At 44.7% G+C, this 18,955-nt stretch overlaps 1 protein-coding gene across 1 annotated transcript; it reads left to right on the plus strand.

Annotated features, from left to right (window-relative positions):
* Window positions 1-1,138: 1,138 nt before the first annotated feature.
* On the plus strand, window positions 1,139-8,710 carry LOC308150671 (helicase-like transcription factor; the record flags this gene model as incomplete). Its single annotated transcript, XM_080523476.1, has 19 exons — window positions 1,139-1,153; window positions 1,424-1,590; window positions 1,677-1,801; window positions 1,926-2,014; window positions 2,246-2,317; window positions 3,076-3,150; window positions 3,243-3,303; window positions 3,462-3,625; window positions 3,736-3,887; window positions 4,327-4,457; window positions 4,568-4,703; window positions 4,923-5,102; window positions 5,258-5,373; window positions 5,496-5,677; window positions 5,897-6,016; window positions 6,525-6,637; window positions 7,284-7,464; window positions 8,170-8,250; window positions 8,564-8,710. 19 exons carry the CDS (start codon window positions 1,139-1,141, stop codon window positions 8,708-8,710), a joined length of 2,307 nt encoding a protein of 768 aa, XP_080379602.1.
* Between the last annotated feature and the right edge of the window lie 10,245 nt (window positions 8,711-18,955).

Here is an 18,955-nt window from a genome sequence, read left to right on the forward strand (position 1 = left end):
GCGTTCCATTCAGAGGCTGAAATTGTTTAGCATTTTGCACAACATCCCATACCAATTCAGAAAAAGTATAAACAAGATACTTAAAGTATGTGTGTGTCTTACAAATTTGCAAACACCCATTCTCCGTGAAATTGAATGAATTTACTGAATAAAAAAAGTGTTATTCTTCTTTATATCCCAGAAACATTTATTTACATATACATTAAAATATAAAATACATATAAAATATTTACATTTTAAAAACATTCATGCCTTTCTCTCACCTGATGTCAGACTACAAACTCTTGTACAACTCCTGGAACTCCCCCGCCTCTTCTGACGCTCACACTGCTGAACACTGATTTGATGCTGAGATTTAATTTAAATTGAACACGGTTTAGAATTGAAGGCTTTCACTCTAACAGTGTTTTTTTGTGTGTAGTGGCTTTCTTACACCGGGAAGAGACAGAATTGTGGAGCGGAAACGGAACCGTGAGCCACAACCAAGAATCGGAACCTCACGATTTCCTTCACCCTCATTGGTCAGAAATCAGGCGGCGAAGAAAGCGACAAAGGCCGCGTTCGTAAAATCGCTCTGGAAATCTGATCAGCATTCATGGAATGCCTCTAGTCCAATTAAATTACCTGGTCCCTTAATGACGTTAAACCCAGTGTGCGCTCCGGCGCTCTCAGAGCGATTTTACGAACGCAACCAAAGCATTTGAAGAAGAAATCTGTTTGGCAGGACCATTGTCTTTCTAGCGAGTTGACTGCTCGGTTTGCAAGCGCCTGTACAGCCAACTAAACTTGCGAAGTTTTAAATAGTTAAGAATTCATGTTAATGTATTATTTTACATCACTCCTGCCTCTACTTAGCAAGCCAAGTCACCGAATCATCCAATAACACGCTTTCTGTCTGTGTCGTACAGACACCATGCAGTCTCGTGGTCGGCGGTTTGGTTGGACAGGACTTCCCTCTACCTTCGACCTGTGGTCAGAAACGGAGACACTCTCCCAGGCCATTCGGGCCCCATCAGCAGAGGAGGAGCCGGAGCCAGATAACGTTCTATTTGGTAGAATGAAAGGCAATGTCGTTGGCCTGCGGTACTATACTTGCATGGTGGGTATTACACACAAATAACATTTTAATGTGAGACGCATGACTGTTATCCCAGTGAGTTGAAGCCCAAAGAGTAGCTCAGGAGGTAACTCGCCATGGCAGAGTAGTTGACCGTGATGGATTTGATCATCTAATCTCCGTTAGTGTTGTGATGTTACTGGTGTGCTAATGGTTGGGTTGCAGCTACTGTGGGGGCTTGAATCAACAACCTTGTGGTTACACGGCGAGTGGACTACTTGAGGGGGCAGTGGAAAGATGTCTTTGCAAGGTGGTGTGTGTTAGCTGTGTGTGTCTGTGTCTGTGTCTGTGTCTGTGTGCATGCAGGTGAACAGAGGGGAGATGGTCTCTCTGGTACGACAACCAAACAACCAAGACGACCGCAATGCCGTCATGGTGGCCAACGTGTATGGCGGCCAGGTGGGACACATTAAACGTGAGCTGGCTGCAGCCATGGCTCACGTCATGGACAACAACCTGGCCAGAGTGGAGGGGTGAGTCAAGTGGATCATTCTAGAAAGGGAACGATGAGCAAAGCTATGGCAGGGTGTTGTGAATGTGTGTGTGTGTGTGATTTTAGGGTGTTCCTGTCAGAGGTGAATAATATGCTCACCGTGCCGGTGTTGCTGTCTTTCTGGGGGAGAGAAGAAAACAAGGACGCTGTAGTGAAGAAGCTCGGAGCCCACGGCTTTTCTTTTTTTACAGGTACACACACACACACACACACTGGGGGAGGACATTAGTCACCAGTCACACACACACTTCTAACACATAGGGTAGCTACTATGGGCCACAGTTAACTTTGTGCTTGTGTGTGTTTCCATCCCAGGGAAAGGGATCATGGTTCCAGGTTCCAACGCTCGTGGTTCCCGCGCTCCATCCAAGAAGTCCATCCCACTGGCACTGACAGCTGAGGAGGTAACATACAGTAGAAAACCTATCATGTATAGTAACACAGACATGTCAATCAATCAAATGTATTTGTATAGCAGTGCAATGTAGCTCTTTGAACGGCAAATTCATGGAAAAAAAAGTAGATGGAGTTGAATTGTAAAAACGTTGTTGACAACTAACTAGCACGCAAGACGGGCAGAGCGGAAGTGTCTGGGTAACATGTACTCTATACTAATACATCATCTCTTCCTTAAGCTGGAGAACGCGTTTGATCGTCTTTTTGAGAACTTGGAGGAGGATAAGAATGGAGAGAAAGAAGCAGCAGAGGTCAGAACTCAGCTCATCTGAATTTGCTGATACGATTTCTTCTTGTCTGTCCATCGTCTTAAAGACGTGTGTGTGTGTGTGTGTGTGTGTGTGTGTGTGTGTGTGTGTGTGTGTGTGTGTGTCTCTGTTTCTCTGCAGGCTGTATGTACTCCCCTCATGTCCCACCAGAAGCAGGCTCTGAGCTGGATGTGTGTGTGTGAGAACAGTTCGGTGCTGCCTCCGTTCTGGGAAGAGAGAGGGGCACTCTTCTACAATACTCTCACTTACTCCTCCGTCAGAGAGCGACCCCAAAGGTCCCGTGGGGGAATTCTAGCTGATGATATGGGACTGGTGAGACCACCCAACACACACAAACACAAACACACTCAAGTCAATATACTCACCAAATACATACACTTCATTCACACAAACAGACACACACCAGTGTTTCCCACAGGATTTTGTGAGACAGTGCCGGGTGGACCACGTATACACAAAATATATTTTTATGTATAAGTCTAACAGAATTGTCGATGGGGGGGTACGCTAGCGGAGAACATTTTCGACGAATGAGGGCCTTGCCGCAAACCTGCTCGAACAATTTCCGCAAACAGCGCTGAAAAATCTGCAGAAGAAGAAGAAAATAACAGAGCTAAAAATGCTTTCGGTTCGTCATGACACTGTTGCAGGACAGATTAGTCTATGGCGTCCGCCACAGTCTCTTCTCTGTATGGGAAACAATGCACAAACATCCTAATCATGATTTTGTTGTGTTTCAGGGGAAAACTTTGACCACCATCGCTCTGATCCTCACCAATTTCCACCAAGGGAAACCGCTGCCCCTTGAGAAGTGTGTAAGTGAGAAGTATCTAAGTTGGTTGGTCAGGTTAGGTCCACGCTGTGTTCTCAAGTGTGATATATGATGTGTGTGTATATATCTCTGTAGGAGCAGCCCTCTCCTGACTCAAAGTCCTCTACTAGCACTGGGAAGAACTCAAAATCTAAAGGTGATGACAGAGAAAGAGTGTGTGTGTGCGTGCGTGCGTGCGTGCGTGCGTGCGTGCGGGCGTGCGTGAGTGTGCCTTGGCCTATTGGACATGACAGCTAATAGTGTGTGTACTATGTGTCTGACTGCCCTCTCCCTCTCTCCCTCCGTCCCTCCCAGGGAAAAGTGGAGAGGGGTATCACATAGAAGAGCCAGCTGAGGTGGTGAAGGAGGTGGTGCCACCCCAAAAAGATAAAGAGGCCACCCTACCAAACAGTGTGGAGGACCCAGCAGCCACAGCCACTCTCATCATCTGTCCTATGTCTGTACTCAGCAACTGGCTGGTGAGCACACGCACACACACAGCCACTGTCACGTCTGTACGCTCACTCTCACATACATCAACTGGTTTTAGTGGTCTGTCACAGTGTGTGTTGAATCCCTCTGTGTGCAGGACCAGTTTGAGCAGCACGTGCGAGGAGACATGAAGTTGAACGTCTATCTGTACTACGGCCCAGAGCGCAAAAGAGACCCGAGCTTCCTGTCCAAACAGGATGTGGTCCTCTCTACGTACAACGTGCTGTCTGCAGACTATGGGGTGGGTGGGTGAGGGAGTGTGAATGACTGACACCTCTCTGATGTGCACCTGTCAGAGGTTGACGTGTCTTTTGTAGTGCGGGTGAGATTAAACCATTGACAGGTTGTTGGTCAAAACCTAAAACTGACCCTAATCTCAACCAAACCCTTAACCTTAACCACATGTTAACCAACTCAGAAATGCAATGTTAGTTTGCTGGTCAGGCGTGTCCCCTTTAGTTTTCACCTCATAGGGCCGGATTCACAGACTAAATCACGCTTTCAATGTAACATCTCTATTAAAGATGCTTAGTCCAGGATTAGGCATAATCTGGAGTGCTTTAGTATACCATCTCTATCTCAAGTATACCATCTCTATCTCAACCTCCCCTTCTCTCCCTCTCTCCCTCTCTGGCTCCCAGGCCAGTGGCAGTGGCAGTGGCAGTGGCAGTGGCAGTGGCAGTGGCAGTAGGAGTCCCCTCCATGCAGTCAACTGGCTGAGGGTGGTTCTCGACGAGGGACACGTGATCTGCAACCCCAATGCTCAGCAGAGCCGAGCGGTCCTAGAGCTGCGATCAAACCGCCGCTGGATATTGTCAGGTACACACAAACACACATACTCTCTCTCTCTCTCTCCCTCCCTCCACTGTATACTGTCATGTTTTGGTAGTATGGTTCCTTATTCTGTGTGTCTGTGTGTTTGTGTCCAGGCACCCCTATCCAGAACAGTCTGAAGGACCTGTGGATGCTGCTGGCGTTCCTGCGTCTGAAGCCGTTTGACGTGAAGGAATGGTGGAACAGGGTCATCCAGAGACCCGTCACCGAGGGAGACAGGACCGGTCTACAGTGAGTGGCCATTCACCAACATTCCCACTTAGAATAAAGGCTCCCTGAAGCAGCTCACGGTGATCTAAACAAACAAAATTAACCTTTTTGTTTACTGTTCTTTTTATACTGCTATGGCCCTTGAAATTGACTTTTAAGATGTCCATACCATTATGGAATGAAAATAGCCACACACAGACATGTACATTGGGTCTGTAAATATTTGCTGTGTGTGTGTAGGAACCTGCAGGCCTTGGTTAAATGTGTGACGCTGCGGCGTACCAAGGCCAGCAAAGTGGGTGGGCGCCCCCTGGTGTCTCTCCCAGAGAAGACTGTGTGTGTCCAACATGTGACGCTCACAGACACAGAGAGAGAGGAATATGAGCTTGCCCGCACGGAGGGACGGACCACCATCAGCAGGTACTTAGCCGCAAGTGGGTGTGGGGGTGTGTGTGAGGGATTTGTGCAGCTGAGTAACTGTGTGTCTACATTTTTTTCTTTTTCTTATATACGTACTGTATGTTCACTGAGTTTTCCATGTAGAGTTGTTTCACAGTGGGTGTGTGTGTACCTAGGTATGTAGCAGATGGGAGTGTTCTCAGGAATTACGCTGATGTCTTAGCCATATTGGTGAGGCTCCGGCAGTTCTGCTGCCACCGTGACCTGCTGGGCAAGATCACCATAGACTTAGGTAACACACATACACACATATACCATGACTAGAACATTCTAATTTATTTTCGTATTGAAATGGAATGTTGTCTCTGAACGTTTGGTGCCCTACATTAAGATCCTCTCTCCCTCTCCCTGCAGGTGAGCCTGCGACTCCAGCTGAGTTGAGGGAGCGTCTGATGGAGAAGCTGAGGCTGGTGTTGGCCAGTGGCTCTGACGAGGAGTGTTCTGTCTGTCTGGACTCTGTCCGCCTGCCCGTCATCACACACTGCGCCCACGTGTACTGTCGACCCTGCATCGCTCAGGTCCTCAGGAGCGAACAGGTACGCTGCCTGCCTGTTCTGGACAATAAGGGTTATGACTGTGAAATGAATTGCGTCTTGAAACACACAACTCTCTTTCTCCATTGTCCCACTCTCTCCCTTTCCCCTCCCCCCCATATATCGGTCTCCCTCTCTTTTCCCCCTCTTTCTCTCTTCCCCTCAATCCCCTTCTCTGTTTCTCTCACTCTTTCTCCCCCCACCCCTCCCCTGGCTCTCTAGGAACAGGCACTTTGTCCTCTGTGTCGGGGTCAGATTAAGGCCAGTGATTTGGTGGAGTTCCCACAGGAGGTAGAGGAGGAGGAGAACATACACTCACAGACTGGGAGGACCAGCTCAAAGGTAACACACGCACACACACACACACACACACACACTTTAAAGGCACATTCCACTTAATGTATATAAACTTCTGGTCCACTGGAATTGTGATACAGTGAATTATAAGCGAAATAATCTGTCTGTAAACAATTGTTGGAAAAATTACTTGCAAAAAGTAGAAGTCCTAACCGACTTGCCAAAACTATAGTTTGTTAACATGACATCTGTGGAGTGGTTAAATAATGAGTTCTAATGACTTACACTTCCGACTTCAACTGTAACTGCCGTACTTGCCATACTGTACCTATCATGTTTTGCACTACATCACTATTTGCTTCTGGTTAGATGCTAAACTGCATTTTGGTGTGTGTGTGTGTGTGTGTGTGTGTGTGTGTGTGCGTGTGTGTGTGTGTGTGTGTGTGTGTGTGTGTGTGTGTGTGTGTGTGTGTGTGTGTGTGTGTGTGTGTGTGTGTGTGTGTGTGTGTGTGTGCGCGCGCGTGTGCGTGTGCGTGTGCGTGTGTGTGTGCAGGTTGAGGCTCTGATGGAGAATCTGCTCAGGTTGCGTAGTGAGGATAGCAGCATAAAGAGTCTTGTGGTCTCTCAGTTCACACGCTTCCTCACTCTGCTGGAGGCCCCACTCAGGTAACACACACTCTGCTGATCCGGTTTGAGCCAGATGTTGTTGGTGTCGGAACTGTATTCACTGGTCCTCTGTGGCTCAGTTGGTAGAGCATGGCACTAACAACGCTTAGGTTGTCGGTTTCCCGCTGAGACCATAATATGGTACATATTATGTACTGAAAGATGTACAGTATGCACTCACTGTAAGTTGCTTTGGATAAAGGTGTCAGCTAAATGTCATATGCTGTATATTCATAGCTAGGGATGTAACGAGGCATCGTGTGACTATTCAAATTGGTGAGATGAAGAATTAATTGCGATACTCTTTTTAAACAGCAGAGGGTGTAATCTACTTTTTACCTCGCTTTTTGTTATATAAAGAAAAGGAAATAATGCATTTGTTGCATAGTTTGTGTTTTGCAGATATACCCTACCTCATAAATAAAAAGGGATTCTTTAAGGAAAACTGTATTTTGTAGTTTCTGTAATTTTTCAGTCATAATTTGTCTGCATTCTCATTTTGTAAAAAAAAAAAAAGAAAAAAAGATTGTATTGAATCGTGAGTTGAGTGTATCGTTACATCCCTAATCATAGCTATTTTTCTTTTATTGTTACATCTGTATTCAGTTTCTTTCGCTCTCTCTCTTTCCATCCATCTCTCCTGTAGGGAGGCAGGTTTTATCTTTGTGCGTCTGGACGGCACCATGACTCAGAAGAGGCGGACCCAGGTCATCCAGGAGTTCCAGAGCCCCGCTCCTGACGGCCCCACGATCATGCTGCTGTCACTCAAAGCTGGCGGGGTGGGACTCAACCTGACAGCCGCCTCCCGTGTTTTCCTCATGGATCCAGTGAGTGTCAGCTGTGGCCTGCCTGTGACAGATACACACATGTGACAGGAGCTGGTACTTTATTTTTTTGTGTGTGTGTTTTGGTCATTTTTCAGTTTTTTTTACAGATTTATAAAAATAGTTGAAAATATGCTTATTTGAATATTCGTACACCTCAAACCAAATAGCGGAGGAAATCACCCTGAACCAAAACAAACAGACTGTGCTCCATCGCGCAGCTAACAACAAAGAACATTGCTATGTAACTTATTTAACATAAGCATATTTAGCACATCACAACATGCTGATTGAACATGGACTACACATAAACTAGATGATCACACAGTCCTTGCTTTTGAACAGTCCTAAAACGTAAACAAGACATGTATCACCAACACTCACCAAGTACAAAGCAGGGGGGTATTCCATCAAAGTCGCTAAAGGAAAATCCAGGCTTATTTTTGATAACTCTTGCGAGACCAGAATAAGCCTGTTTTCTTCCTTTAGCGTCGTTGATGGAATACCCCCCAGAACGGAAGACGATACTGTGAATCAAAAACAAGCGGAGTTCGCTGACAAATAAGTATTTTGTGATCCTAAAACTGTTGTTTGTTATATTGAGTGAGCTCTTCAATACTTAAACTTTCATAATACATCATTTCCGCAACTATGGCATTATGGACCACACGCACACACTGTACATTAACCCCACACTGTGTTCCCCAGGCGTGGAACCCTGCAGCAGAGGACCAGTGTGTGGATCGCTGTCACCGCCTGGGCCAGAAGAGAGACGTCTTCATCACCAAGGTCAGGAGTCAGACAGGCTGAGGGTTATTGGTTATGCAGTCTCGGGTAATTTACTGCTGCCCTGACATCACATGATATCATTCCACTCACTCTGCCATTAGGTCAGTCTATCTGTGTGTTACTGTATGTGACAGCATCTGGTGAAAGTGGGAACAAGTCGGCAACTGACCAAAATGTTCAGATGTTCATTGATTTTCACGTTGAATTTTATTTACAGTTTTCGGAATAAAAGTCATTCATAAAGTAGAACATTGAGGATTCAGCAGACATTCTGTGTGCCTGTTAAGATCTGTGTGTGTGTGTGTGTGTGTAGTTCATCGTGAAGGACTCTGTGGAGGAGAACATGGTGAAGATTCAGAGGCAGAAGCAGGATCTGGTGGACAAGGCTTTCGGCTCCAAGAACCCCACCGACAAGAAGGCGTCACGCATTAATGAAATAAAAGCCCTCATGGAGCTGTAGACGTCCCTACGTACACACACACACACACACACACACACACACACACACACACACACAGTAAGAAGGAAAGTGCATGCTGGTGGGGAAGTACTTCCACTCTTTGAAAAAGTGTTTCCCATCTGCCACTGGTTACCGACAGATTTCTCACATTCATGGTGTTGAATACTTATTTCCCCCACTGTAATTTCTACCTTGTTCTCAGGGGGGGGGGGGGTAGTTTAGTTTGAGTAGAAGGACTAGTCTAGTTTGTACATCGTACTTGTTTTGAAGTTTAGTTTTGATACTGTTTGTTGTGGAATGTTCTCTCAGCACATATGTCCATCGTTACATTCCCACTCACCACACTGCCCTTGGTTAACAAGTCTCATGATACATATTTTTTTGGGGGGCATTTAACAGATCCATTTAACTTATCCAAAGCAACTTTTCTTTTTTGGGATTGATGTGTGGTTTCATGTATGTGGGAATAAATGTTTTAGGTGACAAACCAGAATGAATAAGTGGTTTATTTTAAACACAGGATAAGTCATGCAAATTACGTTCACAACTTACATCTGGAAGGAGAACATAGGAAAAGTATTGTTATACAGCAGTAGTAGTAGGGCACACTTAGTTTTTTGGTTACTGAAACCATTAGAACTCAATTCTACTTAAACAAACGAAACAGAGGCACAGAACTGAGTTGAAACAGAAGGCTTCACTTCACCAGTCCTCTCAGGTCTTATAAAGGGACGGAGGTTATCGATAAGGTCACAACTACAAATAGGTGTAAGGCATGCAGGGATGGAAGTTAAGCTAGCCTGTTAGCCCCCAGGTTAGTATTTATCAGGTCTGGCTAGTGAACAACTATCCCAGCAAACCAATTAAAATGTTTGTCTTCTCATTGCAAAAGAATAGCTAGGTCATAACCCAACAGTCACAATTTTATGTAGCTGTATATGGGAAATAATAATTGTGTAGATGCACAATTGAATTGAAATATTGTACATGTATTCACTTCAAAAACTTTAGCTTTGGCAGGGTTTAGACTGTGGGCTAATAGAACATCAGCCAGGCCAGTAGAAATTGCAGCTAGCCAGTCGCCAAAATCCTTAAGTTCCATTCCTGGGGAGACCCCTCCACACTGAGGCTGAGGTGTGTCATCATGAGGAAGAAAGTTGGTGTGTTCCAATTCCCTCACTCACTCACTAAGACCTCACTGTTTCCACCTTGTGGGTTTACAAGCATTGAATTAGTCATCCCAGGGCACGCCGCACACATAAGTGTGATACAGAGGCTAGGTAAATAAAAACTGGCAAACAGTTCTGCCTAGCCCTCTGTTAGGCTAATCGGAGTTCCCTTTATCTTGAATACACCCTAACCTCTCAGAGCTAAGGGGAAGTCGACAGGAGCAGAGTGACTGAGTTAGAGGTTTGGAACACCGAGGGCACAGAGGGAGGCTGGTGGGATTGGCAGCAGCAGGTAAAGTTATCCTTAGGCCAAATCCCAAAAAGTCTTTCCTTGCTTCCTCGCCTCCTTCTCAAAACGGTCTGAAGCCGCCCCGCCCCCCAGGAGTTTGTCTTCCAATAGGTGTAGAGAGGACACAAGGAATCAAGGACAAACTTTTCAGATTCAACCTTTAAGGTGATTGGCATCAGTAAGTGAGGTGAGGTTTTTGTAAACTGAACATCGGTAAGGCAGTTGGTCACACTACAGAGAGGAAGTGATGAAACAGGACAGGACGTGGCGAAAACAAACTCAAGGGCTGAGACTGGATTTCTACCATGGGTTTCACTTACGAAACCTTCCTCCTTTTTAACAAGCAAAATCACAGAACTTAACATGCATGAGTAAACAGAGACGGGGAGAACACTGGGCTTTACATTATGACTTATTACACAGCTCATCACATTTTTGTGTGACAGGTTAAGTTAGTTAAATACTTTAAATTAACAGACACAGTTCCTTCCTCCCCTCTAAGAGTACAACTACCCTATGTTTGCCACTATTAGGCTTTGTGGAGTGAGTTAGAGCTGGAGTGAGACTAACACTGAAGTCCCAGTGAGTTGGTGTCAGTAGGTAGGAGTTCTGCACTGAGTGGGTGAGTGAGCTGCATAGCTGCATTAGACTGGACTACACACTGGAGGAACTAGAGGAACTAGTCAGTCTAGAACAGAAACAAACTCTTTTCCCCCTCTTTCCTTTGTAAGGACTGGACAATTCTATGCTCGTGGTGGACAGATGCTAACCAAAGCTCATTAGAAGGCTGGTCGGAGAGCCAGAACTATTTCTGTCACACCTTTCTGATTTCATCAGATCTGCAAACACGGCAGAGATAAGGGGAGAAGGATAAGAGTTGTTTCTGGACCAGGGTCATTCGCGCACACACCCACAAGACAAAAAAAAAGACTTTTTTTGACCAGCATCACATTGACAGCCCAACTAGGTCAAAACCATAACCCAATTTTAACCTCTTCAGAAATTCAACATGGCTTTGCTGGTCAGTTTGCTGGTTTCCCACCCCCCCAACAGAAACAGACTCCAACAGGAAACAGAGAGTGAGGCCCAGGATGCACTTTGGCGTTTTAATTCGTCATTCTCCACCACGAGCTCTTCCGATTGGTCGAGTGGCAGTTTGAGCTGGCCTGTGATTGGTGGCCCCCTCTGTCCGCCCATCGCCCCCCCCCCACCCCACGGCCCCTACTTGAGGAAGGAGTCGAGTTTGCTTTGGATGTGGTCGAAAGAGTCGTCGCCCATGTAATCGGCCTGACCCGCTTCCCATCGCTGCTTCCTCTCCTCAGACGAGACCTGGGGGGCTGCGGGAGGGGGGGGCGCCTGGTGGATATCACGCACACCGTGACCACAGATCTCACTCTATTGGAGAGGAGAGAGAGGAAAAACACAGAGGATTAGACAGAATAACTCCAGAGTGGACACACGGACACACTCTCTCTCTCTCCCTTTCTTACCTCAATAGATGAGATATCAGACACACACACACACACACACACACACACACACACTGACCCCCTAGGTGAGATATCACACACACACACACACACACACACACACTGACCACCTAGGTGAGATACCACACACACACACACACACACACACACACACACACTGACCACCTATGTGAGATATCACACACACAGACACACACACACTGACACCCTAGGTGAGATATCACACACACACACTGACCCCCTAGATGAAATATCAGACACACACACACACACACACTGACCCCCTAGGTGAGATATCAGACACACACACACACACACACACTGACCCCCTAGGTGAGATATCAGACACACACACACACACACACACACTGACCCCCTAGGTGAGATATCAGACACACACACACACACACACTGACCCCCTAGGTGAGATATCAGACACACACACACACACACTGACCCCCTAGGTGAGATATCAGACACACACACACACACACACACACACTGACCCCCTAGGTGAAATATCAGACACACACACACTGACCCCTCCAGTGACCAGTCACACTGAACCCCTCCACCAATCTTTATCTTCTTTCATCCCCCTTTTTGTGTCCTGGGTATATGTACAGATTCTACCAGGAGTGTTTGTGGTGTAAAAGTTATTGACCTTTAACCTTTGAACTGAAATGTGATTGACAGTGTGTCAGAGTCAAATACACAGAATACTGAACTTTGTAACCAGGAGACTGAGACTTAGAGTATCTATTTAGTTCTTGCAAGAAGGAGCGATTGTCCGGCCTGTGTTTTTGTCTCTCTCCCCTGTGCCTGAAGGAGTTCCAAGGTAAACTTATCATAACGTTTCCTTTTCTCTCCCACCCCTCCCTCCTCCTCTCTCCCACCCCTCCTTCCTCCTCCTCTCTCCCACCCCTCCCTCCTCCTCTCTCCCACCCCTCCCTCCTCCTCCTCTCTCCCACCCCTCCCTCCTCCTCCTCTCTCCCACCCCTCCCTCCTCCTCTCTCCCACCCCTCCCTCCTCCTCTCTCCCACCCCTCCCTCCTCCTCCTCTCTCCCACCCCTCCCTCCTCCTCCTCTCTCCCACCCCTCCCTCCTCCTCTCTCCCACCCCTCCCTCCTCCTCTCTCCCACCCCTCCCTCCTTCTCTCTCCTCCCTCCCCCAGGATGACTTGCTGACCCGTCTCCCCCCTGTCCCCCTCAATCCCTTCCCCTCCACCCTCCCAGCCGCAGCGGCCTTGTACACACTCCCCCCGAAGCCCTGTGAGGGGACAGCAGAGCATCAGGAACGATAGACACACTATGTTTATTTAACCCTGCACCCGAAGGCTTCTGAAAGAATACGTTTAGTACACCATTCCCTAAAGTCTACTGTCATTAAATGAACTAGGAATAGTCATTCCAGCTAGGAGTTGTCATTTAGGAATTCTGTTCTGGAGGATCGTTTTCGAGGGTCGTTTTGTCTAGCTATACTGGCTAAATAAGTAAGCTAGAACGTCGCAAAAGGAGGTAGCGGAGGCAGAAACCCCATGTGAAAAAACAACACTAAAGCATAATGAAAATACATGCAGAGGTTTCTATATGTTTTTGGGGGTTGTTTATGGTCATTCTAAAGATGTATTTAGCTTTTGGCCTGTAATGGTTAGGATTGGGACAGATAAATTGATTTGGGATAAGTGGTTGGGGGCAACTTTCTACCAGGAGTGCCTTGACATGGCAGCTGTAAAGATGTCTAGAGTCAGAGTGGTTGTTGGGGAGGAAGTGGGAGCCCAACAAATCTCGCACTTTAATTGATATGTCAATAATCACTGATTTTTGTTGTTGTTGAAAAAACAAACAAAAAAAACAAACGTTTTTTTAACTATCTGTGATTAGCTGTGAGATGGTTATCCTTTGGCTTTTTCAGCACATTTTGGAAATGTATGTATGTATTGTAATGTGAATACTGCCGATATTGTGGAAAAACACCAATAAAAAGAGTCCAAAAAAAATAAATAGAAGAGTGAATTGTTTAGATGTATCAATGTGTATCACACAGACCTATGTAGCAGAGGATAGAAGAACAGAGAAGAGGGATATCCTTATATCAGCATGTTTTAAAAAAAAAATAAGCATACAGAGAATACAGTTTTAAAGCTAATGTGTCTATAACAAAAAGGTTGCAAACAGAGACCGATTTATAAAAATTAAAAAAAAAAGTATATGTAGCCTAACCTCTCCCCCACCCACAAAAACTTCACAAACAAGAAAGACAGTGGAAAAAAAACATCTTCATGGTACATATTAAAATGTTTACAGTTAGTGCTACAGATAAATATTAGGTAGTCAAAGGAGCAGAAACAAAATAGAAGAAAAAAAAAAAAAAACATAACCAACAGCCAGCTTCACAGAGGTATACCCTGGAACTGCAATTTTTCTATGGTCATATTTTGAAAACATTTGCTGTAGACCCATGCAGTGTGTATTTAATTATCTTCCAGCTTGCTAAAATTAGGACATTTCTGATCCAAGCCTCGTGGGATGGAGGAGAGAATGACTTCCAACAAAGTAATATCAGTCGTCTAGCTAACAGGGTTAGGAAGGCCACAAGGTCCACTTTCATTCTTGGCAGGACCACTGTATTAGGTACAGTGGTCCTGCCAATAGAGCTGTAGATGGAACTGGGTCAAAGGGCACCCTGGGTCAAAGGGCACCCGAAGTACCTCCGTTAATGTGTCAAACATACTGGACCAGTAGTTCTGAAGAGATGGGCAAGACCAACACATGTTAATCAACGAGGCAGGACTTTGTCGACACCTATCACATTTTACATTGAATGAAACCATGTTTGGCACATACAGATGAAGAGTGGACCCAGAGAAGTATATCATCCCATAAGTCGTCTGTAATGTCTTCACCTATATCCTGTTCCCAGGATGTTTTAATAGCTAACAATGAGGAACTCTGAAGGGAGAACATTCTCATATCCACACGAGGTGACACCTTCTGATGTAGGCGGTGGTAGTAAAAACAGCATCAATGGAGGGGTGTACGGACTGAGAGTGTTTAATGTGTGTGTGTGTGTGTGTGTGTGTGTGTGTGTGTGTGAGAGAGAGAGAGAATAAAGGCCTATGTAGGTTACATGGGGTTGAGTACTCCATGTGAAGGATAGACAGTGCCTTCAGTAAGTATTCAACCCCCTGGACTTCTTCCACATGTTGTTGTGTTCCAAGCTGACTGTCACGACCCTGGCTCATGGATCGAGACAAGAAGGGGAGACCACGCCCTCCATACTGGCCTGCACTATTGATAGCATTCTGTTGACCGACCATGCTATGGTTAGATTAGATATGACTCCATATCGAGAGACCATGAGGTCACGAGTGTGGCGCTTTAACTCATCGCTGCTACGGGACGTTGGTTTTAGGGAGGAGCTTAGGGCACAGATCAATCTATACTTGGAGACCAATGTCCCTACAGCTCCCTCCGCCATAGTGGCATGGGAGGCCATGAAGGCTTTTCTCAGGGGATTCATTATTCAGTACTCCTCTCATAAAAAAAAGGCTTCCACTGCTAAACTTCTAGATTTAGAAAGGGAAATTAAGAATATAGAGGATAAATTAAAAAGGAATATATCTGACGTACTTTGTAAAAAACTGACTCATCTTAAGTATGAATATAATACTATAATATCTAAGAAAACAGAGTTTCTTCTGTTTAGAGCTAGGCAGACTATTTTTGAATCTGGGGACAAGGCGGGAAAATTCTTGGCTAGATACATTAAACAGAAAGAGTCTAAATCTATTATAGCATCAGTGAGGGATGCAGAAGGGACATTGGCAACTGAACCTAGTAAGATAAATGACATCTTCAAAGACTTGTATATAACCTCTATACGTCTGAAAGCACTGCCACGGATGACGAGATAGTATCCTTCCTTGATAATTTGAACCTCCCTAAACTGAGTGGTGCACAACAAGAGGAGTTAGAGTCACCTATTAGTTCACAGGAGATTATTGAAGCAATCAAGGCCCTACCAGCAGGCAAACCGCCTGGCCATGACGGCTTTACAGCTGAATTTTTCAAATGTTATGCTGAAGATCTCCTGCCATTGTTTGAAAAGATGCTTACGGAGGCATTTGAAAGTGGTAGGCTACCTCAGTCTCTAAATCAAGCAATTATTACACTTATATTGAAAAAAGAGAAGGATCCGACTGATTGCAAAAGCTATCGTCCGATAAGTTTGATCTCAGTCGATTGTCGACTACTATCTAAAATACTTTGATTGATTGATTGAAAACTTTATTAGAAGATTTGCAGAAGTAGGTACATGAAAGTACATAATACATACAAGGTCAACTAAAAGGATAAAAACCCAAGAAAGCCACTGGCTTATTTCAATTGGGGTCCTTGATTCTCAATTCATCGTTACATGTAAGACAGACAAAAAAAAAAAAAACTAGTACTATCTACAAGATAATACAGACAAATAACTATTACTATCTACAAGATAAACATACATCCATCATGGGAAGAACAATACAACAAAACATAAGGTATGTACAGTGGGTAGTTCGGGTCTTTTAATCTGATTTTTGATTTAGAGGGTCCAGTTACGGATTGCAGCCTCCTGTAAATGTTTTTTAGAGTGAGAGTGGTTTTGAAGGTGGGCAGTGTTTTGCACTCCTTTAAGATTATAGGAAGGGCGTTCCACATTTTTACTGCATAGTTTGCAAACGAGTTTAACCCCTTGTTTGTGGTGCAGCGCGGTTGAACGTGGTTTGTGGAGCTTCCTCTGGTGTTGTATGTGTGGACGTTGTTCACTTTTTGGAAGTATGTTGACAGGTACTTGGGTGTCTTTGTGGTGTAGCGTATCTTGAAGATCAGGCCCAGTGCAAGCTGCTGCACTCTGTCAACTACTCGTAGCCAATCAAGGCTCAAAAAATGAGCAGCGGTTAGATGTGTCCTAGGGTTGAGGCCTAGCAGAAGCCTAACCAGTTTATTTTGGGCTGTCTGGAGTCTTGTTTTATGGGCCTTTGTGGTTCTATAGTACCATGATGTTACGGCATAGTCGAAGTGACATTGAATGAGAGCTCCTGATAGGGTCCTCAGTGTGTTTTTACTGACAAGTGAGGATATCCTGTACAAGAATCTAGTTCTATGGTTCACTTTTTTGATTACTTTTGCTGCCATTTTATCTCCGGAAAGATTTGCCTCTAAGATGGAGCCCAGGTATGTAATATCCTCTTTTCTTGTGATATTAATGTTACCCACTTTTATTTTAAAATGTTCAGCCTTTCTGAGTTTAGATGGGGATCCGTATAGGATGGTTTCAGTTTTACCTAGGTGTATTGATAGTTTATTGTCAGCTAGCCAGATGCAGATTCTACTCAGTTCAGTGCTTAGCGCTTTTTCCACCTGCAATATGTCCCTGTCAGAGACCAGCAGAGCCGAGTCATCCGCGAACAGGAACAAATTGCAATCACATGCTGATGACATGTCATTCACATATATTAGGAACAGTAAAGGTCCCAATATGCTTCCTTGTGGAACGCCGCAGGTCACTGGGAGGGGGGGGGACAGTGTTCCGTTCACACTAACCACCTGTTCCCTCCCCTCTAAGTAGGATTGCATCCAGCTCACCGATGTTCTATCGAACCCAATTGCTTTCAGTTTATCTAACAATATGTGGTGATCTACTGTGTCGAAGGCCTTCTGGAGGTCCAGCATGACCATGCCGCAGTACTTGCCCGAGTCCACCTCATGGTTGATGTGGTCGTTCAAATAGAGAAGGCATGTGTCAGTGGAATGGGATGTTCTGAATCCTGATTGAAATTCATACATCAGATTTTTTTCGGTAAGGTACCTATCAACCTGTTCATAAACTATTTTTTCCATAAGTTTCGAGATGGAATTAAGAATAGAAACAGGTCGGTAGTTGCCTGGGTCTAATTTGCTTCCTTTTTTATACAGTGGGGTTACCCTTGCTATTTTAAAGTCAAGGGGGACGTGTCCCTGTTTGATGGAGAGGTTTATTATGTGGGTGATGATTGGGGTAATGGAGGCAGCTGAGTCTTTTAGAAATCTGGCTGGAATATTGTCATGGCCCGTGGCCTTTTCTGAGTGTAGAGCGCCCAGCTTTTTAAACACCTCATCGTTTGACACCATGGAGAGTTTAAAATCATCTTTGCGTACACCCAGTTTATTGTAGAACGCACGGATGTGCTCTACACCATAACGCCCTGAGTGGGGTGGTAGATTGTTAACTAATTTAGTGGCTATGGTTGTAAAGAAAGTGTTTAAGCACTTAGCCACATCCAGCTTGTCTGTAAGGAGAGAATCTCCAGATTTTATGCTGATGTTTGTAGACCTGGTTTTGAGTTTTTGACTGCAACCTAGTTGGTTATTAAGTAGCTTCCAAAGGTCACGTGGTTTGTTTAAGTTTTCTTCGATTTTGTTATCGAGGTATTCTTTCTTAGCAGATTTGGTCATGGTAATTACCTGATTGCATAGTTTGTTGCATTGTTTTTTAATTTTCTCAAAGTGGGTTTTGTGATCTTCGTTTAAGTGTTTCACTAATTTTGATTTGCATTTTTGAACTTCAGAGCATTTTAGGTCTCTGACTTTCATAGCATTTAGAATGTCCGAATTCATCCATGGTTCCGATCGGGCTTTAACCCTGGTGGTTCTCATGGGGGCTATACTGTCAATAATATTTAGGAATTTGGTTTTGAAACCTAGCCATGCCTCTTCAACCTGTGTGCATTTTAGTTCATCTAACCAGTCTTGATTCTCCAGTTTATGGTTTAATTTACTTGCTAATAGATGAGATAAAACACTTGGGTCACTTATCCATCCGGACCCAGTGGGCTTTATTAGACGTAGAAATTATTCTGATAATGTGAGGCGCCTTATAAATATTATGTGGTTTATGCGAATTCTAACAATCCAACAGCGGCCATCTCGCTCGACGCTATGAAAGCGTTTGATATTATATAGAGTTTCAGGGTGTAACTGGCCTTCTTATTTGAAATTCTCAAAAACGGAAATGAAATATTCAATTTCTACTGTGTATTTAGTCACATTACAGTAATTTGGTCATATCTATGTTCATTTTTTAACATCTCACAGGTCTCAGCTTTCACCAGGTACCAAATTTAGCAAATTTGACCATGTCGTTTTTGGAGATATGAAGCAGTTAATCAGACCGGTCTAATTAGACCGGGAACACCAAGGATGGGGGGGCAAACATGAACACAACCGGAGGGTTAATACGACTACATAATAATTATTTAATGACATTTTTATAAT

This window comes from Nansenia antarctica (assembly GCF_963989245.1).
Source record: "Nansenia antarctica genome assembly, chromosome: 2".
Lineage (NCBI taxonomy): Eukaryota > Metazoa > Chordata > Actinopteri > Argentiniformes > Microstomatidae > Nansenia > Nansenia antarctica.